This window comes from Seriola aureovittata, chromosome 19 (genome assembly GCF_021018895.1).
Source record: "Seriola aureovittata isolate HTS-2021-v1 ecotype China chromosome 19, ASM2101889v1, whole genome shotgun sequence".
In the NCBI taxonomy this organism is placed as follows: Eukaryota; Metazoa; Chordata; class Actinopteri; order Carangiformes; family Carangidae; genus Seriola; species Seriola aureovittata.
This window is the reverse complement of record NC_079382.1, coordinates 12,217,142-12,229,042: the sequence shown is the minus strand read 5'-3', so window position 1 is coordinate 12,229,042 and position 11,901 is coordinate 12,217,142. Positions and strand designations below refer to the sequence as shown.

General features: G+C 43.7%; 1 protein-coding gene across 3 annotated transcripts in view; it reads right to left on the bottom strand.

Annotated features, from left to right (window-relative positions):
• Positions 1-934: 934 nt before the first annotated feature.
• The window catches only part of prox1a (prospero homeobox 1a), a 40,326-nt gene continuing 29,359 nt past the window's right edge, over positions 935-11,901 (bottom strand). For 2 of the 3 annotated variants that reach the window (XM_056363229.1, XM_056363227.1), the window contains exons 5-6: positions 5,774-5,955; positions 935-5,476 (exon numbers count right to left, since the gene is read on the bottom strand). In XM_056363229.1, the coding sequence (XP_056219204.1) occupies positions 5,470-5,476; positions 5,774-5,955 (189 nt within the window). In that variant the 3' untranslated portion in view covers positions 935-5,469. Of the gene's footprint in view, positions 5,956-11,901 lie in introns of all 3 variants that reach the window. The other variant, XM_056363230.1, reaches the window with a different exon arrangement.

Genomic DNA, 11,901 nt, shown 5'->3' with positions numbered 1-11,901 from the left:
GACTTCCAAACTTATCAGCAAATAAAATGAACACTCACAAGATATGGAGGAAATCAAAATCTGTTCTAATAATTGTGGGCACTTATTCTGTTGAATGCAATTAGATTTTCATTGGCTTTTCCAAAATATAATTTGTACCTTTTTATATTATAAAATTTCACAAGTTCCAACAACTAAACACAATGTATTGGTTAGAACTATTGCTGCAGCGATTAATCAATTTATTGATTATGATAATTGATTAATGGCTTTAGTCGTTTTTCAAATGAAAATACCAAACATTTCCTAAGGATTTGACGGCATTTTACATTTTTCAAACAAAATGATTAAACTGAAGAAATAAGTGGCGGATTAACTGATACTGAAAATAACTTGGTTGCAGCTGTCGTTAAAACAAACCACATTTTCAAGCAGTTTGTCTTTATGCTGTTTTCTCAAACTTTTATTAATTTGTCTTCCGCAAAATCTTTGTGCTTAATTTCTAAAACCTTTTTAGATGATCACTTCAATCAGTTTTCGGTGCTGTGGGTAGAGGGAATGATTTCATTGTGTGTGTGTGTGTGTGTGTGTGTGTGTGTGTTCCCTGGGTATGGCGATTGTTGCGTTTAGCCTGATGAGGCGGCATCTGCAGTTCTCTGTGGAGCCTGTGGAGAAAACAGGGCTGAGAGGTTGGCACTCTGTAGCCAAACCCCTCATTAGTGCATTGAATGACGGAGGGAGCAAAGCAGTTATGATTTCTGCACAATAAATACATAAACTGTGATGAACTAGAAAAACCTGATAAGCAGGATCAGAGATATCAAGTTAATACCATACTTTTATATAACTTAAATCACTTTCTTTCTATTAGTATCTCCCCATTTATCTCGCATACACACACATTTTTTGCATGTACCTTACGGAAGGTGATATAAATAAAACACAAACAGCAGACTTTTTCTGCTCTGTTTTTCATTTTTATTTCAATTTTTTATTCATTTTACACAAGCTTGCATATATACTGCACATACATTCAGTTCATAGAGGGTGAAGGCACGAAAGGCAATTTGACTACTGGTTGTTTGTGGGCTGGGCCAAAGAAATACAGGGGAAAAAATCTCAAGAGAAAATACAAAACTGCTTCAAACTAGTTTCAGCTTTCTAGCCCACCATTGGCCCTGTCCAGGAACAAAACCTAACAACCTTTTTATTTATTTTTTTAACTGTCCTGTTCCATTTAGCTGCCAAGATCTCAATTTAATCATTTCTGTCATTTGAATGAGCACGCTAGAATATTCATTTTTTGTATTCACTTTTAGGTAGATAAGGATTAAAATATTTTAAGTTGGTTCTACTTAATGAAATGCAGTACAGCCTTCCCTGTTTGAAAAACAAAAGAAAACAACATCAAATAAATTAGGATAAATTAAACCAATAAATTACACAAAATCTGCAAGACAAATAGACACCAATAAAAGAAAAAAAGCAGCCATGTAATGAGTTTTATTTTACAACCTGTGTGTAATTATTCAGACTGTATTTGAAACATGGCTGTTCCAGTTGGAATTACTGCACTAGAATCGAATAATAATGTCATACAAAAAGCATCAACAAAACACTATTTACATAACATATTGCTAAGTTATACAAAGGCAGTATTTATCACTGTAAGTCCACATCATTGATATTTACAAAAAAAGAGGAGCGATGTAATAATAATAAAAAAGAATCACTACTGAAAGCATAGAGAAACAAAAACCCCTTTCAAACAGGTCAGAAAACAGATCAGAGGAAATTATCACAACACACACACACACACACGCACACACACACACACACACACACACACACACACACACACCAAACACATGTTGCCAACGCTTAATGAGAATCATTTACATGTCAGGATGGTACTCCCAGGGGTGGGGGAGGGGCCACAGTGTTGAGAATTGTGTCACTCACTGGTTCACAGGTTCTCATAATCGGTCTTTTCTCTCACACAGACACACACTCATATACATCCACACACACACACACACACACACACACACACACACACACACACATACACAATGCAAAGCGTACAGAAATTCCACAAAAGTCCAGACTTTTCCCAACTGAACCCAGTAAAAAAGGGTATAAATCACTTTTTTCTGTCTGTAGTCTCTCTCTCTCTCTCTTTTTTTAAACTGTTACTGTACAACATGTGCCCCCTCCATGACACTAGTCTTCTGATGACAATGAGTTCCTGTCTCTCTCCCGGGTCAAATCTAGAGCTACGTCGGTGGCAGTCTGCCCTTGTTTTTGGACGAGACCGGGTCCGCGGACTGCCAACGGGGCGCTCCGTGACATCATCATTACCCGACTGCTGCTAGCCTAATGCATTGTTCTGTCAGCAAAAATTAAAGAAACGGATGCTGGTGCAACTTCAAGGGCACTGCCGACGGGAAACAGACCCCCGTTAAAGGCATGGCAGGGAAAAAAAAAACAAAAAAACAAAATAAAAAAACTCTCCTCTGTGTTTTTGGAAGAGTGGTTATGAGTCCAGTTGGAGAGAACGGGTCATCTCTCTTTTTTTCAGCCTTCTTTTTTTAACCACTCTCACCCTTCTCTAGCACTCTGAGTGATAATAGAAAAAAACTGTACAGCTATTCTTTGTTTCATCCTGACAGTATTTACAGCAGCAACAACAATATTTCATACTCTGAAAATGGATTCCAAGTTTATTTTTCTGATCTCAAGAAGACAGCCATTCAGCACAATACAAAAAGTTAAAGAAACCAAAAGGAAAACTGGTCACAAAACCTGCAAAAAACCTACAACTATTGCTCCTAATCTACCAACAACTCACTTATTCAGAATACAGATTTAAACAAAGCCGTCACTAAAAATACCCTCAAGATTTCTTTTATGAAACAATTGCTAACAGTGCCTTTCAAAGAACTTCCACTACAGTATATATTTTTTTCATAGATTTATATTTTACATTTCTTAAAAAAGACTATATATGTATTTCAATAATGTTATCCTAAAAATCAAATGACGCCAGTAAAGGAAAACTTGACAAAAATATTTTCAACGTGGTATTAAGGTCTTGCTAATCCTTTTTATTTTTGCACATAAGTCTTCATTATCCTGAAGTAATCTTTTTAGGCGCAGGAACTCTTTAACTTTAGGGTGGGGTTGCAGGAAGGGGGAGGATGGGGAGCGATAATAATCTGTGCATCAGATAAAAGTGTCCTTTCCCTTCTCCTTTGTTTGTGGCGCTTTAGAGCCCTTGGCTGGTGCTTTGAGACTCTGAGACATGAAGGGCCTAGCCCATCCTTCAGTGAGAAAAGTGTCCGGCTCGCTCTCTCAGGGCTCCGGATCTTAAGAAGAACACTGTCTGGGGAGGAGGAGAGGGGATGATATAATGGAGGGAGTAGCTCTCTGTCTTTCTCTGCCTCCTTTTGTCAGGCGCTTTGTCTCCCTCAGACAAGTCAGCAGGTTAAGCAACCTGCCCCTTTTGATCTTTTGATCACACACACAGACACACTATAAGCTAATGTCGCCAAGGTGAGATCAACAGCTAGCTCGCACGCACTTTAGAAAGTATTCAAGTCCTCTCATTGCTTCAAACTTACCTCATCAAAAGGCCAGCTAACACTAACTGCTTCTTAAAAAATCTTAAAAGCCTGAGAGGGTGGATGAAAGTAATAAAACACTAGATTTACATGTACAAGTCAAGTGGAAAATCTGGGATTAGTATCTCAGGTAAAAGTGAAAGGAATGGTGTTTAACAAACTGGGCACAGTGGCTTCAGCAGAATCATACTTTGGGTCTTAAAAGCTGCCAGCATGGGACGGCGGGACAGAGCGGAGGGTTTCAGGTGCGTGTCGCTCCTCACTCTGGGCCTTTGTCCGCACTCTTTGTAGTGCTGAGAGCTTCTCCATCTACCCCTGGGGTGAGTGCTCACCTTCGACCTAGCATTGTTGCATTGAGAGAAGAGCTAGATCACTCAAAGGCAGGTGAACACGGAGGGAAGGAGCAGTGTGTGTGTGTGTGTGCGTGTGTGTGTTTTGTTTGTGGGTAAGTTCCACTTGAAGCAGAATTAATGAACGTCTGTGTTTCAGCTTATATTCACCTCTCTCTGCTCTCCTTGAATTATCCTCCTTGTCTATGATGCTCCTATTTGTATATATTCAATAATTTATTGTTTCAGCAACACTGTACTTTAGATTGCCACAGTATTGTGATATATTCAAGTATCAACGGCTATTCAAATAACTTCATAATGTAATTTACACCTTGTATAGGCTAATCACATTAAAAGCCTGCCATATAAACAGGCTGACTTCATCTCGCACATGAGCTAATTAATGAACTGTTATATAAAAAGGCAAAAAACTACACAGTCATTACTGTGAATGTTCACCGATATTGAACAGATAATTATATGAATAAGATTTATTTCATAGCGGAACAAATGGCTCATTTAGTGGGAGCAGTGTAGTTATCAAAGCTGGAGTGGCTATGGAAATTTAGCCTTTTCAAAGACACCAAAAGGCCACTTCTGCACTGTTAACTTCATGCATTTCTGCAGCGTAACGCCTTCACCGGCATCGTTGGCAGACTGGTCCTGTGCAGGATAGGCTAGTGGCTACAGACATATAGAGAAGCCCACTCTTATGGCCTTCCTTTAAAGCCCAAATTGAAACACTTTCCAAGCAAGTCGCCCCCAGACCCCCGACCACCAAAAATGAAAAAAAAAAAAAAAAAAGTCCACCTCCTTCGAGATGGACAAACTGAAACAAGAGTAAATAGAAGGATAGGAAATAGGGGCAAAATATTTCAGAATCTAAACTCTTGTGGAATAATATTAATAGCAATAATTTATTTTTTTCTGCAATGGCATCAAGGGACAAACAAATCTCGAAGTGCCAATCTTCAGCAAGCAGTGGTGACAAATAATAATAATCATAAACATCAACAACAATAATAATAATCAAAAATAATAATGTACACCCAATAAACACAATGCCCTACTTGCGGGGAAAACACACTTCAAAACATGGTAGAGCTCAGTAGCTATTTGAAACCAGTCCAAGTCCCACAGACCAGTACAGACCAGTACCACGAGTCCAGTCTTAGTCCAGTCAATAACCTCACTAGGCCTTGTTTTTGTGTGTGTGTGTGTGTGAGTGTGTGAGTGTGTGTGTGTGTGTGTGTGACTGTCCTGTTAGGGACATCTTCAGTAGCACAGTCTGTTGGGCACCCACTTTGCTCTTTGCAGGGACAGTTCGTGTGGACACCCACAGGATTGGAGGGACACCCTTGGGTGCAGTTGAATAAAGTCTTTAAGGAACCCAGCCTATGTTCTTAGTAGTGTAAATGGGAACTCAGGAAATCCTTCCACACACTGAGGACTTAGTTAGTGTTGATCAGGCCAAAACAGATGAGGGATCACACAGTCCAGAAAACACCCAGTAAGATTAGAGTCTCTTCAGTTAATCAGAATCTTAGAAAAACAAAACAAATAATAACCATCATGATAATTATCATATAAGAACAACAACACAATAGCTAGGTCATTTAGGAACTGCCACAGAGGCTTCAGATTGGGAATGCTACTTCATAACTTTCATACATTCAAAAAATAAAAAAATAAAAAACAGGAAATCAAACGTAGAGTTGGGGAAAATAAAAACAAAAGAGAATATCATCCTGAAATTCTATGAAATCAGAGAAAAAAAAAAGAAAAGAAAAAGCGCAAAGCATCGTGCGAGGAGGAGGAGGAGGAGGAGGAGAAATTTACTCATGTAGAAGCTCTTGCAGACAGTTGGGGGACTTGAAGATCTCGGGGACCTCGCTGTCCAGTTTGCAGATGACCTTGTAGATTGCCTTCTTCCAGGACGGGTCCACGTCTTTGCCGGCCACAATGGCATTGAAAAACTCTCTCAGTGTGATTTCGGCCACCTCCAGGAAGCGATCGGGGACCTTTATAGACACAGGAAGAAAGGAATTGGTTAATGATCCGGACAAGTTAGATCACTGATCGATCATTTTTACAAGAATTGTCCAGATAATTCGTCTAGATAATTTAACAATACTAAAGGCTGACGGTCTCGATTATATTAACTACATTTCCAAACTTTTATCGGTCAGTTTGGTTTAGTGGATGGCCCAAAATGCTGCAGTACCCATGTGCCTTAGTTATAGCTGCCAGTCAAAGGAACAACTCAGATTCAGAAAGCTTTATTGTTGTAAATATGAACAAAACACTGTTTTAAGTGACAGAACGTTTTATTTTGTTTCTGCAAAATGTAACTTTAGCTTCCACTGGCCATTAGCAATGCACGCAACAGAATTTTTAGCCCAGCGATTTTATATTTCCAAATGAAATGCTCCTTGGGAGTTGTAGTTGACTTATTCACCTGTGGTTTTATGCACACAGTCATGTGCCTTTGAGTTTTCATCAAACAAGCAGGCGTTTTTTTATCACAGTTTCTCATCTTTTACCAATGACAGTTTCCAACTCCAACTACCGATCACCCAACACTGTGACTTCTACTTCCTGCTACTTCACAGCTCTATTGCATTTCGCTGTCTGCGGTAGTTTCTTTGCATCATCCTCAACACTGTCAACTCCTCAGTTGTGGAATATGTTCTTGTTTTCACAGTGGATGTAAAACCATAAATCTCCCATCTCTTGAGTATCTACTTCCTTAAAAGCCAATTGAGGCGTCGGCCTGAGAAAAGCCACTTCTTGTGAATTCTCAGGTTTCTCACACCCCACACTTCCCTCCCTACAACACGGCGAGCGTGACATCTTTATGGGTCCCACTGTAAATCTGTGACCAAACAAGACAGCGGAGCTGAGTGAAGAGCGACAGAGAGGTGCTGGCGAAAGAGGAAGTACTAAATGCTTTGGGAACGGGGAGACACGCCGCCTCTTTAGTGTCCCTGACAGCAGCGCTCACCGACACCATGGAGATGATTAGTCTGGCAAAGATCTGTGACACCTTCCCCCAAGCCAACACTCTGTCACACACACATACACACACGTTCATGCAGGCGTGAGCACACACACCAGCGCACACACCTCCTTGTGCCAAGGAGATGACACATCCTGTACTGTGACAGAGCTCTACATAACGCTCGCTGTACACACACACTGGCTACCCTAGTGTGTTTGGCTGAGTCTCTTTCCTCGACTCGAAGCTCCAGGGCGATGCAGCCTTCAGGGGTCACCTGCTTGGATAATGCTGACTGTCTCCCTGCCCACCTCCCTTGATGCTCGCACACACACACACGTATACAGCAGCAGCAGCTTGCCCAAATGCCTGACAGTGCGCACTCCACGCCGCTCCTCTCCTCCAGTGTCCTGCAGATACTCATCAGGAGTGTCAGGACACAGCAAGGTTAGTGGCCGTTGGAACACACACATACGCACACACACACACACACACACACACACACACACACACACACACGCAGAGACGGACATGTGCACACACAGTCAAACACACACACAGGCAGGCGTCTTTACATGCACACATACACACGGGACAGCCACACGCCCCCCACCCTAACCCCCCCTCGGGGTGATGAATGGAGGCTAAGATGCCCGTGTGTGTGATTGTGTGTGCATATCTCTGTCCACTGCTTGAGTGAAAAGGTGAGTCGTGAATAAGGAGCTTGTGCGCTCTATGTGTGTGTGTGTTTGACAGAGAGAGAGAGAGAAAACACAAGCTAACCTGATTCCCCAAATATTGAATTCCCCTCTGGTGGGATAGAAGTGGATATAATTCACTGTTTGGGCTCCTGCCGTCTCTGAAATACTGGCACAATGACCCCAGTTTGAGGGCAACTCTGTGTGTATGCGTTGTACAGTAAGAGTGTGTGTGGGCATGCGCACGCTTTTCCCAAAAGACCTCACTAACGGGCCAGTGCAGCGTAGCGCCCAAGCCGTTAGACGCAGGGAGTGCCGCATTACTAAGAATATTCCTGCATGGAATTTCTCCTGACGTTTTGACTATAAAAGGACAGCAAAACGCTGACTGCAAGGAGAAAGCAATGTCAAGGAGAAAAGGGTATTGGTATTTCAGATCCTCTTGACTGAGAGAGTGAGAATGGGAGGGAGGGAGAGAGATGGCGAGAGAAGGAGGGGCTGAGAAGAGTCTAAGGAGAGAGAGCCGAGCTGGAGAACAGAGGGAGTTATTCCTGTCCCACAAGCCTTTGTTTTGTGAGTACGTGTGAGTTGTGTATGTGAGCGAGCTGCCTCCTGACCAGCAGCGAGCCTTAACTGTTTGCAACCCCTCCCTTGTCCCACTCTATCCCCTCTCACTCCCCCCCTTCCCCTCTTCATCTCTCTCTCTCTCTCTCTCTCTCTCTCTCTCTCTAGGGTCAGCTGTTGGGCCTTTGTTCCAGAAGCATTGTGGGGGATTATCCAGTGTGGCCGTTCATTCGCTGGGCTGTCCGGTAAATGGGGCCAATCGCGTGGCTCACAATCCTTCATACATATTTCATAGGGCTTTTTAACAACTTTTCAGCAGAGCCCAAAATTAAAGGACAGATGTACAAAGAGGGGAGGAGAGAGGGAGGGAGAGGCAGGAAAAAAAAAAGTATAGAGCGAGGGATGTACGTGTGTGTGTGTGCGTGTGTGAGAGAGAGAGGGAGGAATGACACCTGGAAAAGGCAAATGAGACAACTGAGATTACATCCACAGTACACCGGCTAAATTTGAAAACACCTTTTTCCCTTTGGCTTTTTTCTCACTTTTCTTTCTAACTTTTCCAAAACAATCTCCTGAGTTTTTCGTTATGTTTTTAGTGTGAACAAGGAAAATGGAGTCTTTGGAAAACAATGATATAAGTCTGCTTAGTCCTAAATTTCAGAAGACAACTTTCTGACGCCCTTTTATCTCTCTATCCCTAATTTAGATGTCAATATAGATGTTCACACTGTCTCCAACCTGACTTTGTTTATTTTCGTCAGACGACTTCACAATCATATTTTGTGTTCGTGTCACAGCAGCGCAGCAGGAAATACTGTTCACCTGGACAACAGCGTGCATTTCTAAGCCACAATCAAATTATCCTTTTCTGCTTGAGCGGTTAATGAAAATGGACAAATATGAAAGTAATGAATAAATCACGAGTTTGACTCTATGATGTGATGATGAAGAAGCAGGGGTGGGACTGTCTCTCCTGCTCCTTAGCAGAGTTTTGTAGTTCACCGACTGTTAGAGGAGGAAGGAGAGAGGAAGAGAGACTGCTGCCCTACACCTGTGTAACACAATATGAAAGGAGGAAGATAAGGAGGGAAAAAGGGAGAAAAGCATCAGCAAAGGGGATAATGCTGGTCTCGAATACACACACACTTTTTGCCCTAAACTTTGCCTCGTGCTCTGTGTTGGGTAAATAGCAATCTGGAAGAAAGAAAGAAAGAAAAGAAGGAAGAAAGAATGAGGGACTTCTGACAGCAATGAGGCAGTTAATCACTCTCATTCACTGACTCCCCCCTCTCCCCCATTCTCTCCACCTCTCTCCATCTCCCTCTCCCGTGACAGGTTGCTTTGAGACAGAAGGATAAGCTCTTTTTCAGAGAGAGGGAATCGGATTTCCTGCTTTTTGATGAGATAATAAAATATGACAGAGGACAATAGGAGCCTGTGGACGGCTTGCTGGGAGCTATTCACTCCAGCAGCGGCCCCTGTCTTAAGACTGCTTAGACAAACGTTTAAAAAGGTAGCCAGAGGCCCAAGCCCTTAAATAAAAGCTACTGTTACACACACTGCGTGCAAGTGTGTGTGTGTGTGTGTGTTTCGGTGAAGCCTGAGAAATCTCTTCTCTCTCGGTGACTCAGGGCTGGCTGTTTGTTTGGCCAACGTGTTTCTCCCCCTTGCTTTTGGGAACTGTCAGGAGATGTATTGCACCTTCTATTTGCACAGCGTTGGCCAAACAAGATGAGACCCTGGAAGATAAGGCTGTGTGTGTAAGTGAGTGTGTGCGCTAGCGAGCTGTAGCCTTGAAGGATGAAATGCAGGGACACAACATTTAGCCCCCGCTGCCAGCCAGGTTAATTCCTAACCGCAACTCAGCCTGGGAATACCAGCACTTCCCATGGTTTTCGGCCACTGTATCGTTGTGTGAAAGGGGTCATTTATAGATTTCTGTAATGCACTACATTCCAGATGGGGTCATCTGACACTGAAGTGACTGCATCTTAAGAACACTCTCACTTCTGCTGACAGTGAAACACCAGTTTAAAAACAGGAGTTGAAACAGGCCTGTGACATTTCAGTGAGTCAAGCCAGAGCTTCCCGAACCTCGGACACACACTCGCACATAGGCCCCTGTGCCTCACATATCTGCTCCGATCGATAATCTACAAAGGCCTTGATAAGCCCTTGGCCCACACTGTCACTTTGGGCAAACACAACCCATGTCCCCTGTCTTCCTACCCCTCACTGCGCTTGTCCCCAACCCCCTCTGCCACTGATAAGACTGTGCCATGGCTGAAGAGTCCAACCAACTCGGAAAAGATTTGGGCAGAGTCGCAGTGGATTCTTCGTTCAGCCGTTTTTTAAAACATTTGAACAGTGCTTGATTTTCTTCATTTTCACAACCGTGTCAGTTCCTCATGTCCGTCATTTGTGAAGTGTGGATCAGAGCTTAGGAGACCAGTGGGACGGGAAGCAGGCCTCAAAGCTGAGCAAACACCAGCCACCCTCACTCCACTGATAGCCTTGAGAACATGGAGCCTTGAGGGACTGTTGTGTATACATGCGTGTGTGTGTGTGTGTGTGTGTGTGTGTATGTGTACATATGTGAGCATGAGCACTAGCGTCACATGGGCTCTTCTCAAGGTGCACCTCCACTGGGGAGTCAAGGACAGGACAGGGTCAAAGACACTGATGAAGTCGCTCTCCTATTCCCATCTTCCTCGCTCCTCCCCCCTCCTTTAGACGGCTGAGAATTCATATCATATGGCGGTCTCTCTTGACATCTCGTTCCTCTCCTCTTGCGCTTCCCTCTCTTTCCCCTCAGAAAAAAATTCTGTACTCAGAAGAATTGCAAACTGCAGAGGAAGCCAGAAATCACAGTTCAGCCCTTGTTTAGAGACTTAAAAATTCATTGTCTGAGCTTCTATGGCAGACACAGGCTGAGTGAAAGCAATCTAAACAAGGGGGGGTCACGCAGCGCTGTAATGGGGGCCTCTGGAGGTCAGGAAGTCAGCCCGGCTCAGATAGACCGAGAGAGCAGGAGGCAGAAGGGAAAGAAAGGAGCAAGGGAGTCTGGAAGATAGGAACAGGACATCTGGAGAGGAGGAGAACAGAGGGAGGGAGGGAGAGGAAGAATAGAGGGGTAAGAGGAAGGAGGGTGTGGGTGGGCGGGCGAACAATAAAGGATGGAGGGCAAGGAGCTGCAGCGAAGGAGGGAGGATGGAAGATGGATGGGTGGATAGAAGGAGATAGGATGGAAGTGAGGGAACAAGATGGCAGGAGAAGAAAGAAAAATAACAAACTGCAGATTGGATTGAAGGAGGCAGAGTTTGGCATCAGCAGGGTGTGTGTGTTTGTGTGTGGGTGTGTGTGTTTTGTGTGTGAGTGTGAATGGGGGAGTTGCTTTGACACATCTGCAGCTCTGATGCACGCCCTGGTCATTTTGGCATGAGTCCCTTTGCCACGCTTCATTAGTCTCACACACACACACACACACACGGAGGGAGACCAAAATGGTCCAGAAATAATGACATAATCAGCAGCTGTGCCACAGAGCAGGCTGCCCCTCACAAGGTGACCAGGGACAGAAGGAGGAGGGGAAGAAGGAGGGAGGAGAGGGGAGAAGAAGCGAGGAAGAGGAGGAAGGGGGAGGACTGGTGGAAAAGCAGGGAGGAGGGAGAATCAAGTGTTGGGAGAGCGCAGTGAGAGGATATGTT